The sequence below is a fragment of the Myxine glutinosa genome, chromosome 5 (genome assembly GCF_964187855.1).
Source record: "Myxine glutinosa chromosome 5, kmMyxGlut1.1, whole genome shotgun sequence".
In the NCBI taxonomy this organism is placed as follows: domain Eukaryota; kingdom Metazoa; phylum Chordata; class Myxini; order Myxiniformes; family Myxinidae; genus Myxine; species Myxine glutinosa.
Genome location: NC_136265.1, coordinates 1,392,215 through 1,406,172, shown reverse-complemented (window position 1 = coordinate 1,406,172; position 13,958 = coordinate 1,392,215). Strand labels below are relative to the sequence as shown.

The 13,958-nt window shown below is 42.9% G+C and overlaps 1 protein-coding gene across 7 annotated transcripts in view; it reads left to right on the top strand.

The window, feature by feature from the left end:
* Positions 1 to 13,958, top strand: part of UBN1 (ubinuclein 1) — a 393,312-nt gene that overhangs the window by 61,791 nt on the left and 317,563 nt on the right. For all 7 annotated transcript variants that reach the window (XR_013623390.1, XM_078777497.1, XM_078777498.1 and 4 more), the window contains exon 3: positions 8,403 to 8,501. Coding sequence is in view for 6 of the 7 variants with exons in the window: in XM_078777497.1 (XP_078633623.1) it covers positions 8,403 to 8,501 (99 nt within the window). In the remaining variant the exon portion in view is untranslated. The remainder of the gene's footprint in view (positions 1 to 8,402; positions 8,502 to 13,958) is intronic.

The window sequence follows — 13,958 nt, the reverse complement described above, 5'->3', positions numbered from 1 at the left end:
ATGGAGGAAATGTTGAGTTGGATCTTGGAGACGGCGTGAAGCTGGAAGGTGTGAAAACATTTTGCTACCTCGGAGACATGCTGAATGGAGAAGGTGGATCAGACTCGGCAACGGTTGCTAGAGTGAGATGTGCATGGAAGAAGTTTCGGGAACTGAGTGGCGTGCTGACGATGAGGGGAGTGTCGTTGAAGCTGAAGGGAAAGGTGTATGCTGCATGTGTGAGAAGTGTTATGATTTATGGGAGCGAGACATGGGTAATGAACGTAGAGCAGCAACGAAGGTTGGAAAGGGTGGAAAGGGTGGAAATGCGAATGGTTCGACGGATGTGCAGAGCATCGTTGAGAGAGAGGAAGACATGATGAATTGCGAAAGATGATGGGAATAGAGCCTGTGATTGATGCTGTGAAGAGGAACAGGTTGAGATGGTTTGGTCATGTGTTGAGGAAGGATGAAAGTGACTGGTTGAGAAGAGTGATGGAAATGAATGTCGAAGGAAGTAGAGGACGGGGAAGACCGAGAAAGACTTGGCTAAAGATGGTGGAAGAAGAAATGTGGGCAAGGGGGTTAACAAGGAGAGATGCAGAAAATAGGGCAAAATGGAGAAGATTGTCATGGGGACCGCAAGGTTAACCCCTGCTCTCGTCGGGAAAATGGCCTTTAAAATGCTTGTTGTTGTTGTTGTTGTTGTTGTTGTTGTTGTTGTTGTTGTTGTTGTTGTTGTTGTTGTTGTATAGCTCTGAAACCGCTCACCCTATTGATGTAAATTTTACGAATATCATCCAACAGCAAACTTCCCTGCAAATGTCTGCTACACTTCTTCTGCTCCAATCGGTTCTTCTGATCATGTGCTTGTTAAAGTGGACATCTCTCTGGCCATTCTCAGAGAGCCTCCTCAGCGCCTACGAGTCTGGCATTTCACTCAGGCTGACTGGCACTTTCTGCAAGCAGCCATCAATCATCTGGACTGGTCTCCCATCTCCACTGCCTCTGACATAAATTCTTCCTGGGAATTCTTCCAAAGCAAACTGCTCTCTCATGCACAGATTTATCACATCTCGTCTTCAGTTGCCTTACCCTTCCTCCCATTCATGGTACACTGAATCTTGTTGTGAGGCAGTTGCCCTGAAGCAACTTGCCTTTGCCTCTTGGAAGGCAAATCCAACTGAAGGCAATCTCAGTTCCTTCCACCAAGCTCGGAACAAGTGTGTGTCTACCCTCAGCAGTGCCAGGAAGCAGCATCTCTCCACACTCAAGATTGTACTCTCAAACCTGTCTCCCTTCCTCCAAATCCTGGTGGCGTCTGGTCAAATCCGTTTCTGGTGTTTGTTCCCCCTCCATCCCCTCCCTTTCCTCAAATGGCTACACAGTTCACACCGCACGTGACAAAGCCGAATGCCTCAACTCTGTGTTTGCCTCAAAATCTTGTGTCCCAAACCCATATCTCTGTTCCCACCTTTCCCAGTCGAACCCAACTGCTGCTGGGCTCTGTGTCCTTCTCTCCTGACAAGGTGGAGAAGTTTTTGTCAAACCTCGACTCTGATTCTGCAACTGGACCAGACGGCATCAGCCCACTGGTCCTAAAATCCTGCTCTGCTGCTCTATCTCACCCTCTCTCTGTTCTTTTCACCCTCTTTTGCTCAAGGTCATCTGCCATCATCTTGGAAATCAGCAAACATTACTGCTTTACACAAAAAGGTGCAAAAACAGATTCTTGCAACTACTGACCAATCGGCCTGCTCCCAATGATCTCTCCGACTCTGGAAAATCCTCTCTATCTCTTTGCTGAGGACTCCACTCTCTGCTGCTCCATTCCTCATCCCTCAGATCGGCAGTCTGCAGCCTCCTCACTCTGCAGACCTGGACAAAATCACAGACTGGTCAAACAAGTGAAACATGTCTCAATCCTGACAAATCTCACACTCTTACTCTGTCTCTCCGAAAAGACCGACTGGAAAACCCTCCCATATACTTTCTCAACAATCCTCTCCAAGAAGTTCTGTCGCTCAAGCTTTTGGGTCTTAGGATCTGCCATGATCTTTCTTGGGAAAACCACATTTCCAAGCTGGCCTCTAAAGCCAGTGGCCGACTGGGCATCCTCCGTCGTGCGAAGTCCTTCCTTGGCACACCTGAGCTCACCACATACAAGGCTTTCATCCGCAGCTCAATGGAATACTGTTCCCCCCTCTGGGCCGGTGCTCCTGCCTCACACCTAGCTCGGCTTCACGCTGTTGAAACCAAAGCTTTCAGAATCATTGGAATATCCTGCGATGAAGCTAACTCCAAGGGCCTTTCACTCACTCACCGCAGGCAGGCTGGTGGTCTTTCTGTCTTCTACCGACTCCTCTCCGGCCTTGCTCCCCCAGCTCTCTCTGCTCTGTCCCCCAAATATTCCTGCAGGTCGCGCAAGATCTGCCAGCAACTGTCATGGTTAAACTGCCAAAATCTAGGCTCTCTGCTCACCTTCACTCTTTCATTCCCCTTTTCTCCCGCCTCTGGAACAAACTCCCCCACCCCCTTCAACGCCACTCCTCCCTCCAGGTCTTTAAAACAGCTGTTCACCACCATCTCCTATCTTCCCCCATCCAAAAGCTTGATATTTTCTACCCCCGCTAAATCACCCCAGATACTTTTTTGAAATTCCAACTTCTTTCCTGGAAGTCCTTGCAGTGTCCATATGTTTTATACCTCTCCCACCTCCCCCCAAGCCCTCCCTCCCACATTTCTCTCGATGTCCCTGCTCTCAAATATTGTGTTTGTGTCCTTCCCCCTCTCTCCCCATCTTGTCTACCCCTCCCCTTATTTTGTGTTTTATGTGTCGGTTTGACTCTTTGGGTGATTAATATTTGCTCTTTCACGAGCCTCGATCTTGTATGCAAAACCCCTCCTCCCACCCCCCCAAAAAAACAGTTGTATAGGTTGAAAATGATGTCATAGGTCACGTAGTTTGGCAGCCATCTTGGATAGAAAAACGAACATTATCCGATCAACATGAAACTTCACAAACGTGACCCACAACCCATACATAATACATATGCAGAGTGATGGCATCTACCCGTTGTGGGACAATGCAGAGGCATATTGGCGACAGTCACTTTGTTCTCGTTGTGTATTTATTTTGTCTTTTTCACAATTGATGGGGCTGCATTTGTTGCTGTTTAATTTTCCTGTGCAGCATCTTCTATTTGCACATGTTTTTGGAAATTATTTGCAAGGTGAATCAAATATTTTTCAGGTTTGTTGTGTTCATGTTTGTTTAAAATTTTCATCTGATAGTCTGTTGAGCATTTTACATACTCAGCTAGTTGTGCACTCGTCACACTGTGCACCTGGTTGAGTTCCATCAGGCTGCTCCCTCCCTCTCGTCTCGGCATGTACATTCTCGGGATGCACGGTTTTTGTGAAACATTTTGTAGATGGTAAGGGGTTTTCTTGTTTTTATGTCTAACTTGTTGATTTCTGATTTGGCCCAGTTTATTATTCCGCAACTATATTGGAACTTTGGTACTGCAAGCTGGTTTATGGCTTTGATTTTGTTTCTTGGCGAGAAGTATGTTTTGAGGATCAGCTTCTTTCTACATAGGTATTCTCTGGCGATTGTTTTGCGCATTTTTTGTGACATATTTGGCGGCCCTTTTCTACTCCGAAGTATTTGAATGATGTTTTGTTTTCTAACTTCTGCATTGTTGTTTCAAGGTCAATTTTTATGTTGTCTGTTTTAGTTGGTTTACCTTATACAAATGTGCACCTGTCTAGTCCACATTCCATTTGAATGTTCTCAGAAAACTGTTTTACGAGTTTTAGTTTTGTCAATTTTTTGTTATTTGGTGCGAAGAGTTTTAAATCATCCATGTTTCGTAGATGTGTCACCATTCCTATTTATTTGGATGTTCTTCTATTGGTTGTTGGGGTGTATCCATCTCCTTGTTCATTGATGAGGTTACTTTGTGGGTCCAGAGCCAGACGAAACAGAAGGGGGAAAGACCGTCTCCCTGGAAGATTCCATGCCGTATCTTCACATCTGGTATTTTGGTTTTTTTCCCTTAGCAATGGAGCTCTGGAATACCACATTGATATTACAGCATTCATTTCTCTTTCGGTTTGATTATTTAGAGATTGATTTTGTATATTTGCATGCATTTTATCATCCATGAATATGGGACACTGACAAAAGCTTTCTTTTTGTCTATCCAGGTGGTGGACCATTTAGTTTTTCACATTTTGCAATTTTCAAGTATGGCCTTGTTCAGTCGTCGGTGGTCAATTGTTCCATAACGACCTCTTTTACATCCCTTTTGTTCTGCCTCGAAACCTCCTTGCTGTGTTGGATGATGGTACATCATTTATGTCATTATTCCTGTCAGCAGTTTGTATGTGGTTGGTCGACATGTTATCGGACGGTATTTGTGGGGAAGTTGGGTTTCCTCCGATTTTGGGATAAGAAAGGTGTTCCCTTCTATGAGCCACTCATCTGCTGCCTTTTCCTCTTCCATCCATTAGTTAAATGTCCTGGTGTAGTCATTGTGAAGAGCATCAAGTTGTTTTAGCCAAAAATTTGGAATTCCATCTGGGCCTGGGCTTTTGAAATTTGGCATTTTTTGAAGTTGTTTTCTAATTTTTTTCTTCATCAATAATAACTTGGGGGCATTTCCTTGAGATGTTGCTTCTTCTTTTCCAAGTTTGGGATCCATTCTGCTTCCTTGTTATTTTCTTTTCAATCTTCAAAGTGCCTTTCCAGAATTTTCCAGTTTTTCGTTTTCAAGGGGAGTTGACACATTCTGCTTTTGTTTCCCCAGTTCACGGTAAAATATTTTTGGGGTATTTTCAAATGTGGTTTTATTTTCTCTTTTCCTTCTTCATCGTTTTTTAAATCTTCCTTGCTCTCGTTTCTATTGTGAGTTTTTGACTCAACCACTTGAGGTCTTCATCTTCGATTTTGTACTGTTTTAAAAAAAAATTTTATTATTTGGATTTTCTTGTTGAGTTTCGGGTGTCTGTTTCCTTTCTTGGACTGTTGTATTTTTCTTACTTCCTTCTACAGTTGCTCTCTTTGTGTCTCCAATCTGTCTCCAAGGTGGAATTTGGTTTCTATTTGTGGGGCCTGGGTTTTTTCTTCATGTGGTGTTGTTTGGCAGTTACTTTTTCTTGAATGAATAGTGTGTTCGTGTGTCGGTTGTTATATCCATAATTTGGGTTTTAGAAGTTGTAATGGAGTTCTCCCAGGACTCGAAGTATCCACCCCCACTTTGGTGAAGGATTACGATTCATGGGCTAAGTAATGAAGTTTTGTTGTTCTCAGGGTTTTGTTCCATGGGCTCTTCAGGATCGTCACTGAGCCCCGTATAACCTCCAACTGTAGTTTGTTTGTGGTAATGTTCCCAGGGATGATTTTTTAATATCTCTGAGGTTCTTCTTTCTGACTTGGCTGAAGGTGGTGGAAGAAGAAATGCCAGGCAAGGGGGTTAACAAAGGGAGATGTAGAAAATAGGGCAAAATGGAGAATGTCATGGGGCCTGCAAGGCCAACCCCCGCTCTCGCAGGGAAAATGGCCTCAAAATGCCTGTTGTAGTTGTTGTTGTTGTGAGGTTCTTCTTTCTCATTTCTGTTGCCCCAATTATCACTGGTACAATTTCGGTGCTCTTGAGCTTCCAGGATTTTTCACTTTATTCTTTTGAGGTCTTGGTATGTGGTCATTTTCTTGATTTCTGCATTATTTCGGCCATCATCGCTGGGTACTGATGTCTCAATCAGCAATGTTGTCTTTTCCTTTTTGTTCATGAGTATTATGTCTGGTTGCAACTGCTTTTTCTATGTTTAGGCTGTATGGGATCATCAGGTCATGCATGAGCATTTCTTTTCAATGATTGCTTTTGGTTCATGTTTCCATGAGTTTTGTGGAACTGGTGTTACGGACACATTTTTGATTCCATGTATTATTATTATTGTTGTTTGAGGGAAATAGCAATTATTATTGTCAAAAGGTAAAAAGGTTGATGTTTTAAATGAAACAGGAACCGGGCGGCGACGAAGAGGAAGAGGAGATAAAGAAGGCGGAGCGAGTGGAGTCGGACAAGAAGCATAGTTGCTGAGGGAACGTTGGCGAGCAAGAGTCACGAGTGAACTTTGGGTTTCCCAGGAAAGGGATTCCTGCGACAGAGTTGTTATCGCTGTGACAGATTAACCTGCGTGCCAGGTTTTGCGATTGATTCCGAAGAGAATCATCGAAGGGCCGTTACGTCTCGAACGGGCCGTCGGCCATTTTGACTCGCACGCTTTGCGCTTCGAGCAAGGTTTCTTTGCTTCGTCAGCCGTTTTCACCGCTTTCAGACGTATCTGGTGTGTGTGTGTGTGTGTGTGTGTGTGTGTGTGTGTGCAACGTGGCTTTTGAAGATTAATTTGCGGTTCGCCGACTGTGAGCCGTGGAACGTCCATACCCGAGGGTGTGATTTCCCCGTCGCCTGGAGGGCACCTTTGGATTTCCCAGTCGCCTTGAGGGCGCCTTTACGCAGCTTTGGCCGCGTCACTGTGACTATCATCCGAATGGGAATCTGGTCTCGATTAGACATCGTTCTGACAATCGCTGGAGTGGATCGACTTTGGCTTGAAGCCGGGATCGACTAAGGCTTGAAGCCGGAATCAACAACTTTGGGTTTGAAGCCGGGAAAGAGACACTGGGAATGTTCTTGGTTCACTCACTTGGAGCACAGTGAGTTATATGTTACGAAACTGATGGTACCATCATAGGATATATTGATTGTACTTTTGATTATTATTATTGTTGTACTGTTGTTCTTGTGTGATATTAATACAATATTTGTTTGTTGGTAACAATTGGTGTGGCTTCACCATTGATCTTTGACATCCAGAATAAAACTTTTTTCTGCCGTGACTCCTCTCGGGGCTCGGAGGTACACCGTGACCAGGGGGTCGTGGAGGAGCACGTAACACTGGGATATTGAAATTTCTGCAGCTGTGCTAGTGGATTACTCTACATTCCTTGTTGTGTATTTGGGTGTACAGCTGCTCTGACTTTTTTTTTTTTTTTTTTAATTATTATAAACATCCATCCTGATACGAGGTGACTCATGCTTTGTGTTACTGCCTTGCAGAACCTACACTTGTCCGATTGACTAAGTCCCGCCATGTTTTTAAATCCTTTGGTGTAATGTCCTTGTTTTTGGGCATTAATAATAGTTCTCCTTCACAGTTGAGCTGACCTCTTCTTTGCCATTCTCGTCTTTTTTTTGGTCTATCCCAATCTGTCTAACTCTTTATTTATTTATTATCATTATTTTTTAATTTCCCTGCTCTTTTGTCTTTCTCCAAGTTGCCACTATGTATCTGCTGGTAAGTCAGATAAACATTTGAAAACGTCAGAGGAGGGATGATGTATAGGTGAGTTTAGAGAATGTAGACAGGAAGAGCTGTATGTCTTGGTATGGTTGAATGATTTATTTGAAAACAAACTTTTGAAGAGGAAAAAGAAAAGCGAATTCTAATAGAATTGAGAATTCAACACGGGAGAAAAGGGAAATGAAAACTTTTTAAATGGCACCGTGAAGACCATCACGATAAGACTTGACGTGGAGGTGTAAACAAGCATTTGGTCGGTACAGCGGTAGCAATTAACTTTTATTTTTAATTATTATTTAAAAAATTATTTTTGAGGGTTAGGTCGAAGAAGAACAAAGCAAAAGCTTGAAGAAAAGAATTTTGAGCTGTTTGGTGAATACGTTCACAAACGGTGCGAATGCAGTGTGGAACACGGCAAAAATTGAGGAGATGACGGAAGAGGAAGTAGAAGTGGGGGAAGTTGGGAGGTCGGGGGACTCACCATCCAGGTGCCTCGAGCATTTAATTTTGATTTCTCAATGTTTATGAAATGTCGTGTGCACAAAACGGTCCCATCCAATGAGATGTCAATGCAATGAAAGGGGAGACCCCCTACTTACCGCCTCCCCAACCCACCTCACATATTGCTGGAAGGTTCGCTCTCGTCCCTTTTTGTGAAGGATATTTCTACGCATGCATATTGTGTAGCATTCATCAATTTAACCTATTTTGAGTAAACTGTTACATTCCCTGTGCATATTTGCATGTTTTGTGTTTTGGCAGTTGCTGCAAAATTTTCCACCACAAAGTGTTCTTTGCCAAGCTGAAGCTTATTAAATACTATGTTGGTGGCGTGATAACATTTGGCATGACCTTCATCGATAAACTAATGACTATATATATATATATATATATGGGTGCAGAGCAAGGGTGGTGGATGTTCTCTCCAAATCGTGATGCCACTGTCTCGGTGGGGATTATACCCATAAAAGTGAAACAAAATTACAATGGATAGACATGGAAGAGTCAGTAATATTCTGTGATATAAAATTGAAATGCCATTGTCATTTTAGGGTTCAACAAAGAAGTGGAAAAAAGACCGCATCCAAGACCTGATTGACATTGGTGATGGTTATGATGAAACGGATCCTTTTATCGACAACTCTGAGGCTGTACGTATTTCTCGCTTCTTGATTCCATTGTTCCATCTCAACCAGGAATCTATAAACTTGCCAAGGCTACACTATAACACACATTTAGTATCCTTTTGTCACCCATATCAAGTTGTCTTTACTCACATCTTTTTATCTTTTGTTTGATCATTGATCAATTCTCCACTACAGGCATTATATCCATGTAAAATGGGTTTGTAAAGTAGAGTGCTTCAGGGTTTTTTTCATCACTGCTCAAACCAACATAGTAATACTCATTATTGTTTGGGAGTACTTTAATGGGAATTGTTGATTTATTTTTATTTTTTTAAAGTTGACATGGCCAATTAATTTCCACTTTATTTTAATCTCTATTAGCGCATGGCTGTATCTGAGTCACGTTTCCTGGATTGCACAATTTGGCTGACACCGATACCGTTAAGTGTCTATCAATTGCACGCATCACTCATTTACATATTGGATTACCTTTTCTAAAAGGTGCACCTTTTATTCCTGCTGCATGACTGAGGGCTTCTCATGTTTTAAATAATTCTGGGTAATTTACAAAAATAAAGAAGAAACGTTTTGTGTTGCCTGATGTTCAAGAGACGTCCCTGTTGAGTACTACAATAAGCAGACAAATCTTACTCCTGTTCTGAAGTCTTTTACACACAGCAGCCCGGCATCAACAGTGTTCAATGAGTCCGCTATCATTTAAGCAATTTTTCAGAAAGGAGTTATAAAATATGGGCATATGAAATAAAAATTTCCATGTTTTATGTTGCCATTTCATGAGAAAAGGAGAAGGAATTAATCACCCCTTAGTATAAAGTAGGCAGCAGGGACAGGGCAATGTGATTAAATTTGATTTAAAAAAGGAAAGAAAGAAAAGTTATCAGCATTATCCAAGTTTGTTTGCGAGTTGTATTAAGCATTGAGCCTGAGGTTTCCATAGTTGGGTTTCATTTCCATGTACAAAGGTTGGTGGATGACATGAAGCCAGAAGACCATATGCCAGCTTTGGATATTGATGAGGCCTTTGCCTCCTTCAGCAAGTGGCAACTCAGTCACGGCAAGTTGCAGCCATCATTTCCTGTTCCAGACAAAGTCGATGATGCTCTTTACCCTGCGCTCGCGAAGCAAAAAGCGGGGTTAAGCATTCAGTTGGTCCGTGTGCCGTGTGCCGTACGTGTCTGCATTAAAAAAATTAATTTTCTTGGCAACCGTTGGTCCAATTGACATGAAATTTTCACCATAGGAGGACCTCCTCCTGTGGAATATTCTAATGATTATCATGTCATAGGTCATGTGGTACAGGCGCCATATTGGAAAAACTTGGCACCTTTATCTGAAAACTCCATGGGAAAAAAAATTGAGACCAAGCTTATTGTCAACTACTCCCCATGGGGAATAAGATATGTTAATGATGTCATAATTGACAAATACAACACTTATCGATCCGATTATTATTTAAAAAAATTCAGCAACTGTTGGTCTGATGAACATGAAATTTTCACCATCTGAGCACTTCCTCCTTTGGAATATTTTAATGATAATCATGTCATCGGTGATGTGGTCCAGGCGCCATCTTGGAAAAACTGAAATATGTTGCACCCTTATCTCCAAAACCGTTGCATGGAAAAAATTTAAACATGGCTCATTGTAAAGAACTCCATATGGGGAATAGGTGTTAACGATGACGTCATTGGTGCCATAATTATGATGTCATAATTTGACAGTGACAACGCTTAGTCTGATCAGTTTGAAATTTATTGAGCGTGATCTATGCAACAATTATATTGGAGAATATAAACTTATGATGTCATCGCTCACGTGGTCTGGCAGCCATATTGGATCAAAGAAGAAAAAAAATGTTCATAAACGAGTTGGCTCGCAACAAGTTGACTGCGCAGTGTAAGTATTCTATGAATACCATCTAGTTTGAAATGTGATTAGGAGGATTCCAAGAGGTTGTAAACGTATCATTTTCGCCACAACATGGAGGCAGTTAGATTGTTGATTCGGGTTCTTCTATGGTAAGAAAGTTGAAAGTAGAAGTCCTTTGCAACGTCTTTGTTTTTTCATTACCTTGTCTGGCAATTTTGTCCATTTCTGCAGTTCTAAAGCATTATCTCCCAGGAAAATTCCAAGGTGTTTGCTCCCATTTTGTTGCCAGTTCATGCCTCATGATAGAGAAAGTGGTGGGCAAGCCCCAGGTCCTACCCAAAAGGCTTTTCTCTTTTTCCAATTCACCTGGCCTGAACAAGCCTGACAATGTTTTTCATGCCTGGGTCATTGCAGGAACCTCAGTATTATTGTTCATGAAAATGCAGATATCATCTGCATAAGCAGAAATTTTGAGTGGTCATGAGAATAAATCCAATAAAACCAGAAATGTGTGTGCAGTAATGAGAAAACGTTTGTGAACCCTTCAGAAATTTCTGTATTTCTGCATAAATTTGACCTAAAATGTGATCAGATCTTCATCGAAGTCCGGATAATAGATAAAGAGAACCTGATTAAACAAATAGCACACAAAATATCTACTTTTTAATTTATTTTTTGAGAAAAATGATCCAACATTCAATTTCTTTGTCAGAAAGAGTATGTGAACCTTGACGTTCAGTAACTGGTGACACCCGCTTGAGCAGCAATAACTTAAACCAACTGTTTCCTGCAATGCTTGATCAGTCCTGCACATCGGCTTGTCTGAATTTTGGCCTTTTCCTCCTTACAGACCTGCTTAAACCCAAATATTTGTGGGCTTTCTTGCGTGAACTGCTCGTTTCATGTTCTGCCACATTTAAATTGGGTTAAAGGTCTGGACTTTGAAAACATTTTGCATGGGTGTCACTCTTACCCTGAAAATTTCGTCTCAATCAGACATATGGTTGCTGAGAAAAAAGATGTTACGCCCGGACGGATGTATGGATGGATGGATGGATGTATGGATGGATGGATGTATGGATGGACAACCTGAAAACATAATGCCTCTGGCGACTTTGTTGGCGGAGGCATAAAAAAAATATCAAGAAATGTACACCAACAACTGGGAGAATGACAAAATAGCAGAAAAATACAAAACGGAATTGGACTGAGTGGGGTTAGACAACAAATGCTCATTGGAATGGCTAAGAAGAGGTCAGCTCAACCGGGACGGAGAATGAATCATAACTAGAACGACTCTTCACCATCGCAACGTCGATCAATATGCCTCCGCCCACATTTTTACAGCATTATGCATCCTTTTCCGAAGTTTGATTTTAATCCATTCAGCTGTTCTCAAGCATTACATTCTTGCTTGACATGACCTCTGACCTTTCCCCTGTTGACTCCAAAATCTAATCAGTCAATCTTTGCATCAAAATACATGTGTACCAACTTTGGTCAGAATCCCATCGTTGGCACGGCAGCATAACCAGACTCTTAGCTCTTTCACGAGCCTCGATCTTGCACACAAAAAAAAGAAAAGAAAAAAAAAAAACGAAAAAAGAAAAAAGTGCATCAGCCCATAGGTCCAATAATCCTGCTCTTCCGCTCTATCTCACCCTCTCTATTCTCTTCACCCAATCTTTTGCTCAAGGTAATCTACCACCTGCTTGGAAATCAGCCAACATTACCTCTTTACACAAAAAAGGTGCAAAAACAGATCCTTGCAATGACAGACCAATCAGCCTGCTCGCAATTATCAGCAAAGTCATGGAATCAATCATCGTTTCTGACCTCAAATCCTTCCTCTTCTCCAATGGCTTGATCTCGGATCATCAATTTGGATTCAGACCAGGTCACTCTACTCTGGACATGCTGCTTCTGCTGTCTCAATAATGGATGGAGGTCCTCGATGCCAAACAGGAAATCGGAGCTGTCTCCCTTGACACGTCACGTGCCTTCGATATAGGCTGGCACCCCTCCCTGCTCACCAAACGCTCCTCCAATGGTAATCATGGAAATCTCGACGCATGGCTTGCAGACTTCCTTACCGGTCGCAGTCAACGTGTGGCCCTGAATGGAATTCTCTCATCCCCCCTTCCTGTTCAGGCTGGAGTTCCTCAAGGCAGTGTTCTTGGGCCTGTGCTTTTTCTGGTCTTCATTAATTATCTCTGAGTCTCTGGAAAATCCTCTATCTTTTTGCTGATGACTCCACTCTCTGCCGCTCCATATCTCAACCCTCAGATCGGCAGGCAGCAGCCTCCTCACTCTCTGCAGACCTGGACAATATCACAAACTGGTCAAATAAGTCGAACATGTCTTTCAATCCTGACCAATCTCACACTCACTGTCTGTCCAAAAAGACAACCTGGACAACCCCCCCCCCCCCACCCTCCCCCCCCATCTACTTTCTCAACAATCCTCTCCAAGAAGTTCCGTCACTCAAACTTTTGGGCCTCACTATCTGCCATGATCTTTCCTCAGAAAACCATATTTCCAAGGTGGCCTCCAAAGCGAGTCGCCAACTGGGCATCATCCGTCGTGCGAAGTGCTTTCTGGGCACTTCTGAGCTCCGCACCACAAACAAAGCTTTCATCCGCACTCCGCAGCTCAATGGAATACTGCTCCATGCTATGGGCTGGTGCTCCTGCCTCACACCTAGCTCGACTTCACGCGCGGTTGAAACCAAAGCATTCAGAATCATTGGAATCTCCCATGATGAAGCTGATTCTGAGGGCCTTTCTCTCTCTCCCTGCAGGCAGGTATGTGGCCTTTCTGTCTTCTACTGACTCCTCTCTGTTCTTGCTCCCCCTGCTCTGTCTGTGCTCTGTCCCCCAAATATTCCTGCAGGACACACAAGATCTGCCAGCAACCCTTTCCTGGTGAAACTGGCAAAATCGAGGCTCTCTGCTCACCTTCACTCCTTCATTCCTCTTTTCTGCCATCTCTGGAACAAACTCCCACACTCTCTTCAATCCTTCTCCTCCCTCCAGGTCTTTAAAACAGCTGTTCACCACCATCTCTTATCTTGCCCCATCCAAAACTTGATCTTGTCTACCACCGTTACAACGCCCCAAACCCGCCTCTTTAAATCCTCAACTTCTTTCCTGAAATTCCTTGATGTGTTCATTTGTTTTATTCCGTGTACCCCTCCCTCCTCCCCAGCCCTCCCCCTTCCACAGATCTACCGACGTCCATATTCTCTTCTGTTGTTGTGCTTGTGTGCTTCCCTCTCTCCCCCTCCTGTCTCCTGCTCCTTTCATTGTATGTTTTATGTGTCTGTGCATGTTTTCATGTTCAATGTGTTAGCTTTGACATGAGCCTCGATTCTGGATACAAAAGTGGTTTTTATATACATTCCATTTCACCAAATTTGTGGTCTTTTTTGCTGCTTGTGTACCTCCGCCATTAGCGAGACCACAGAATACTCGACAAGCCACTACATCTCATGATTATTGTGTGGCCATTGGCAACTCAAGGGTGGTTCGGTTATAATGTTTGTTTCTTCCCCTCCACTGCCAAACTCTGGAGCTCTTTACCTTCTCATGT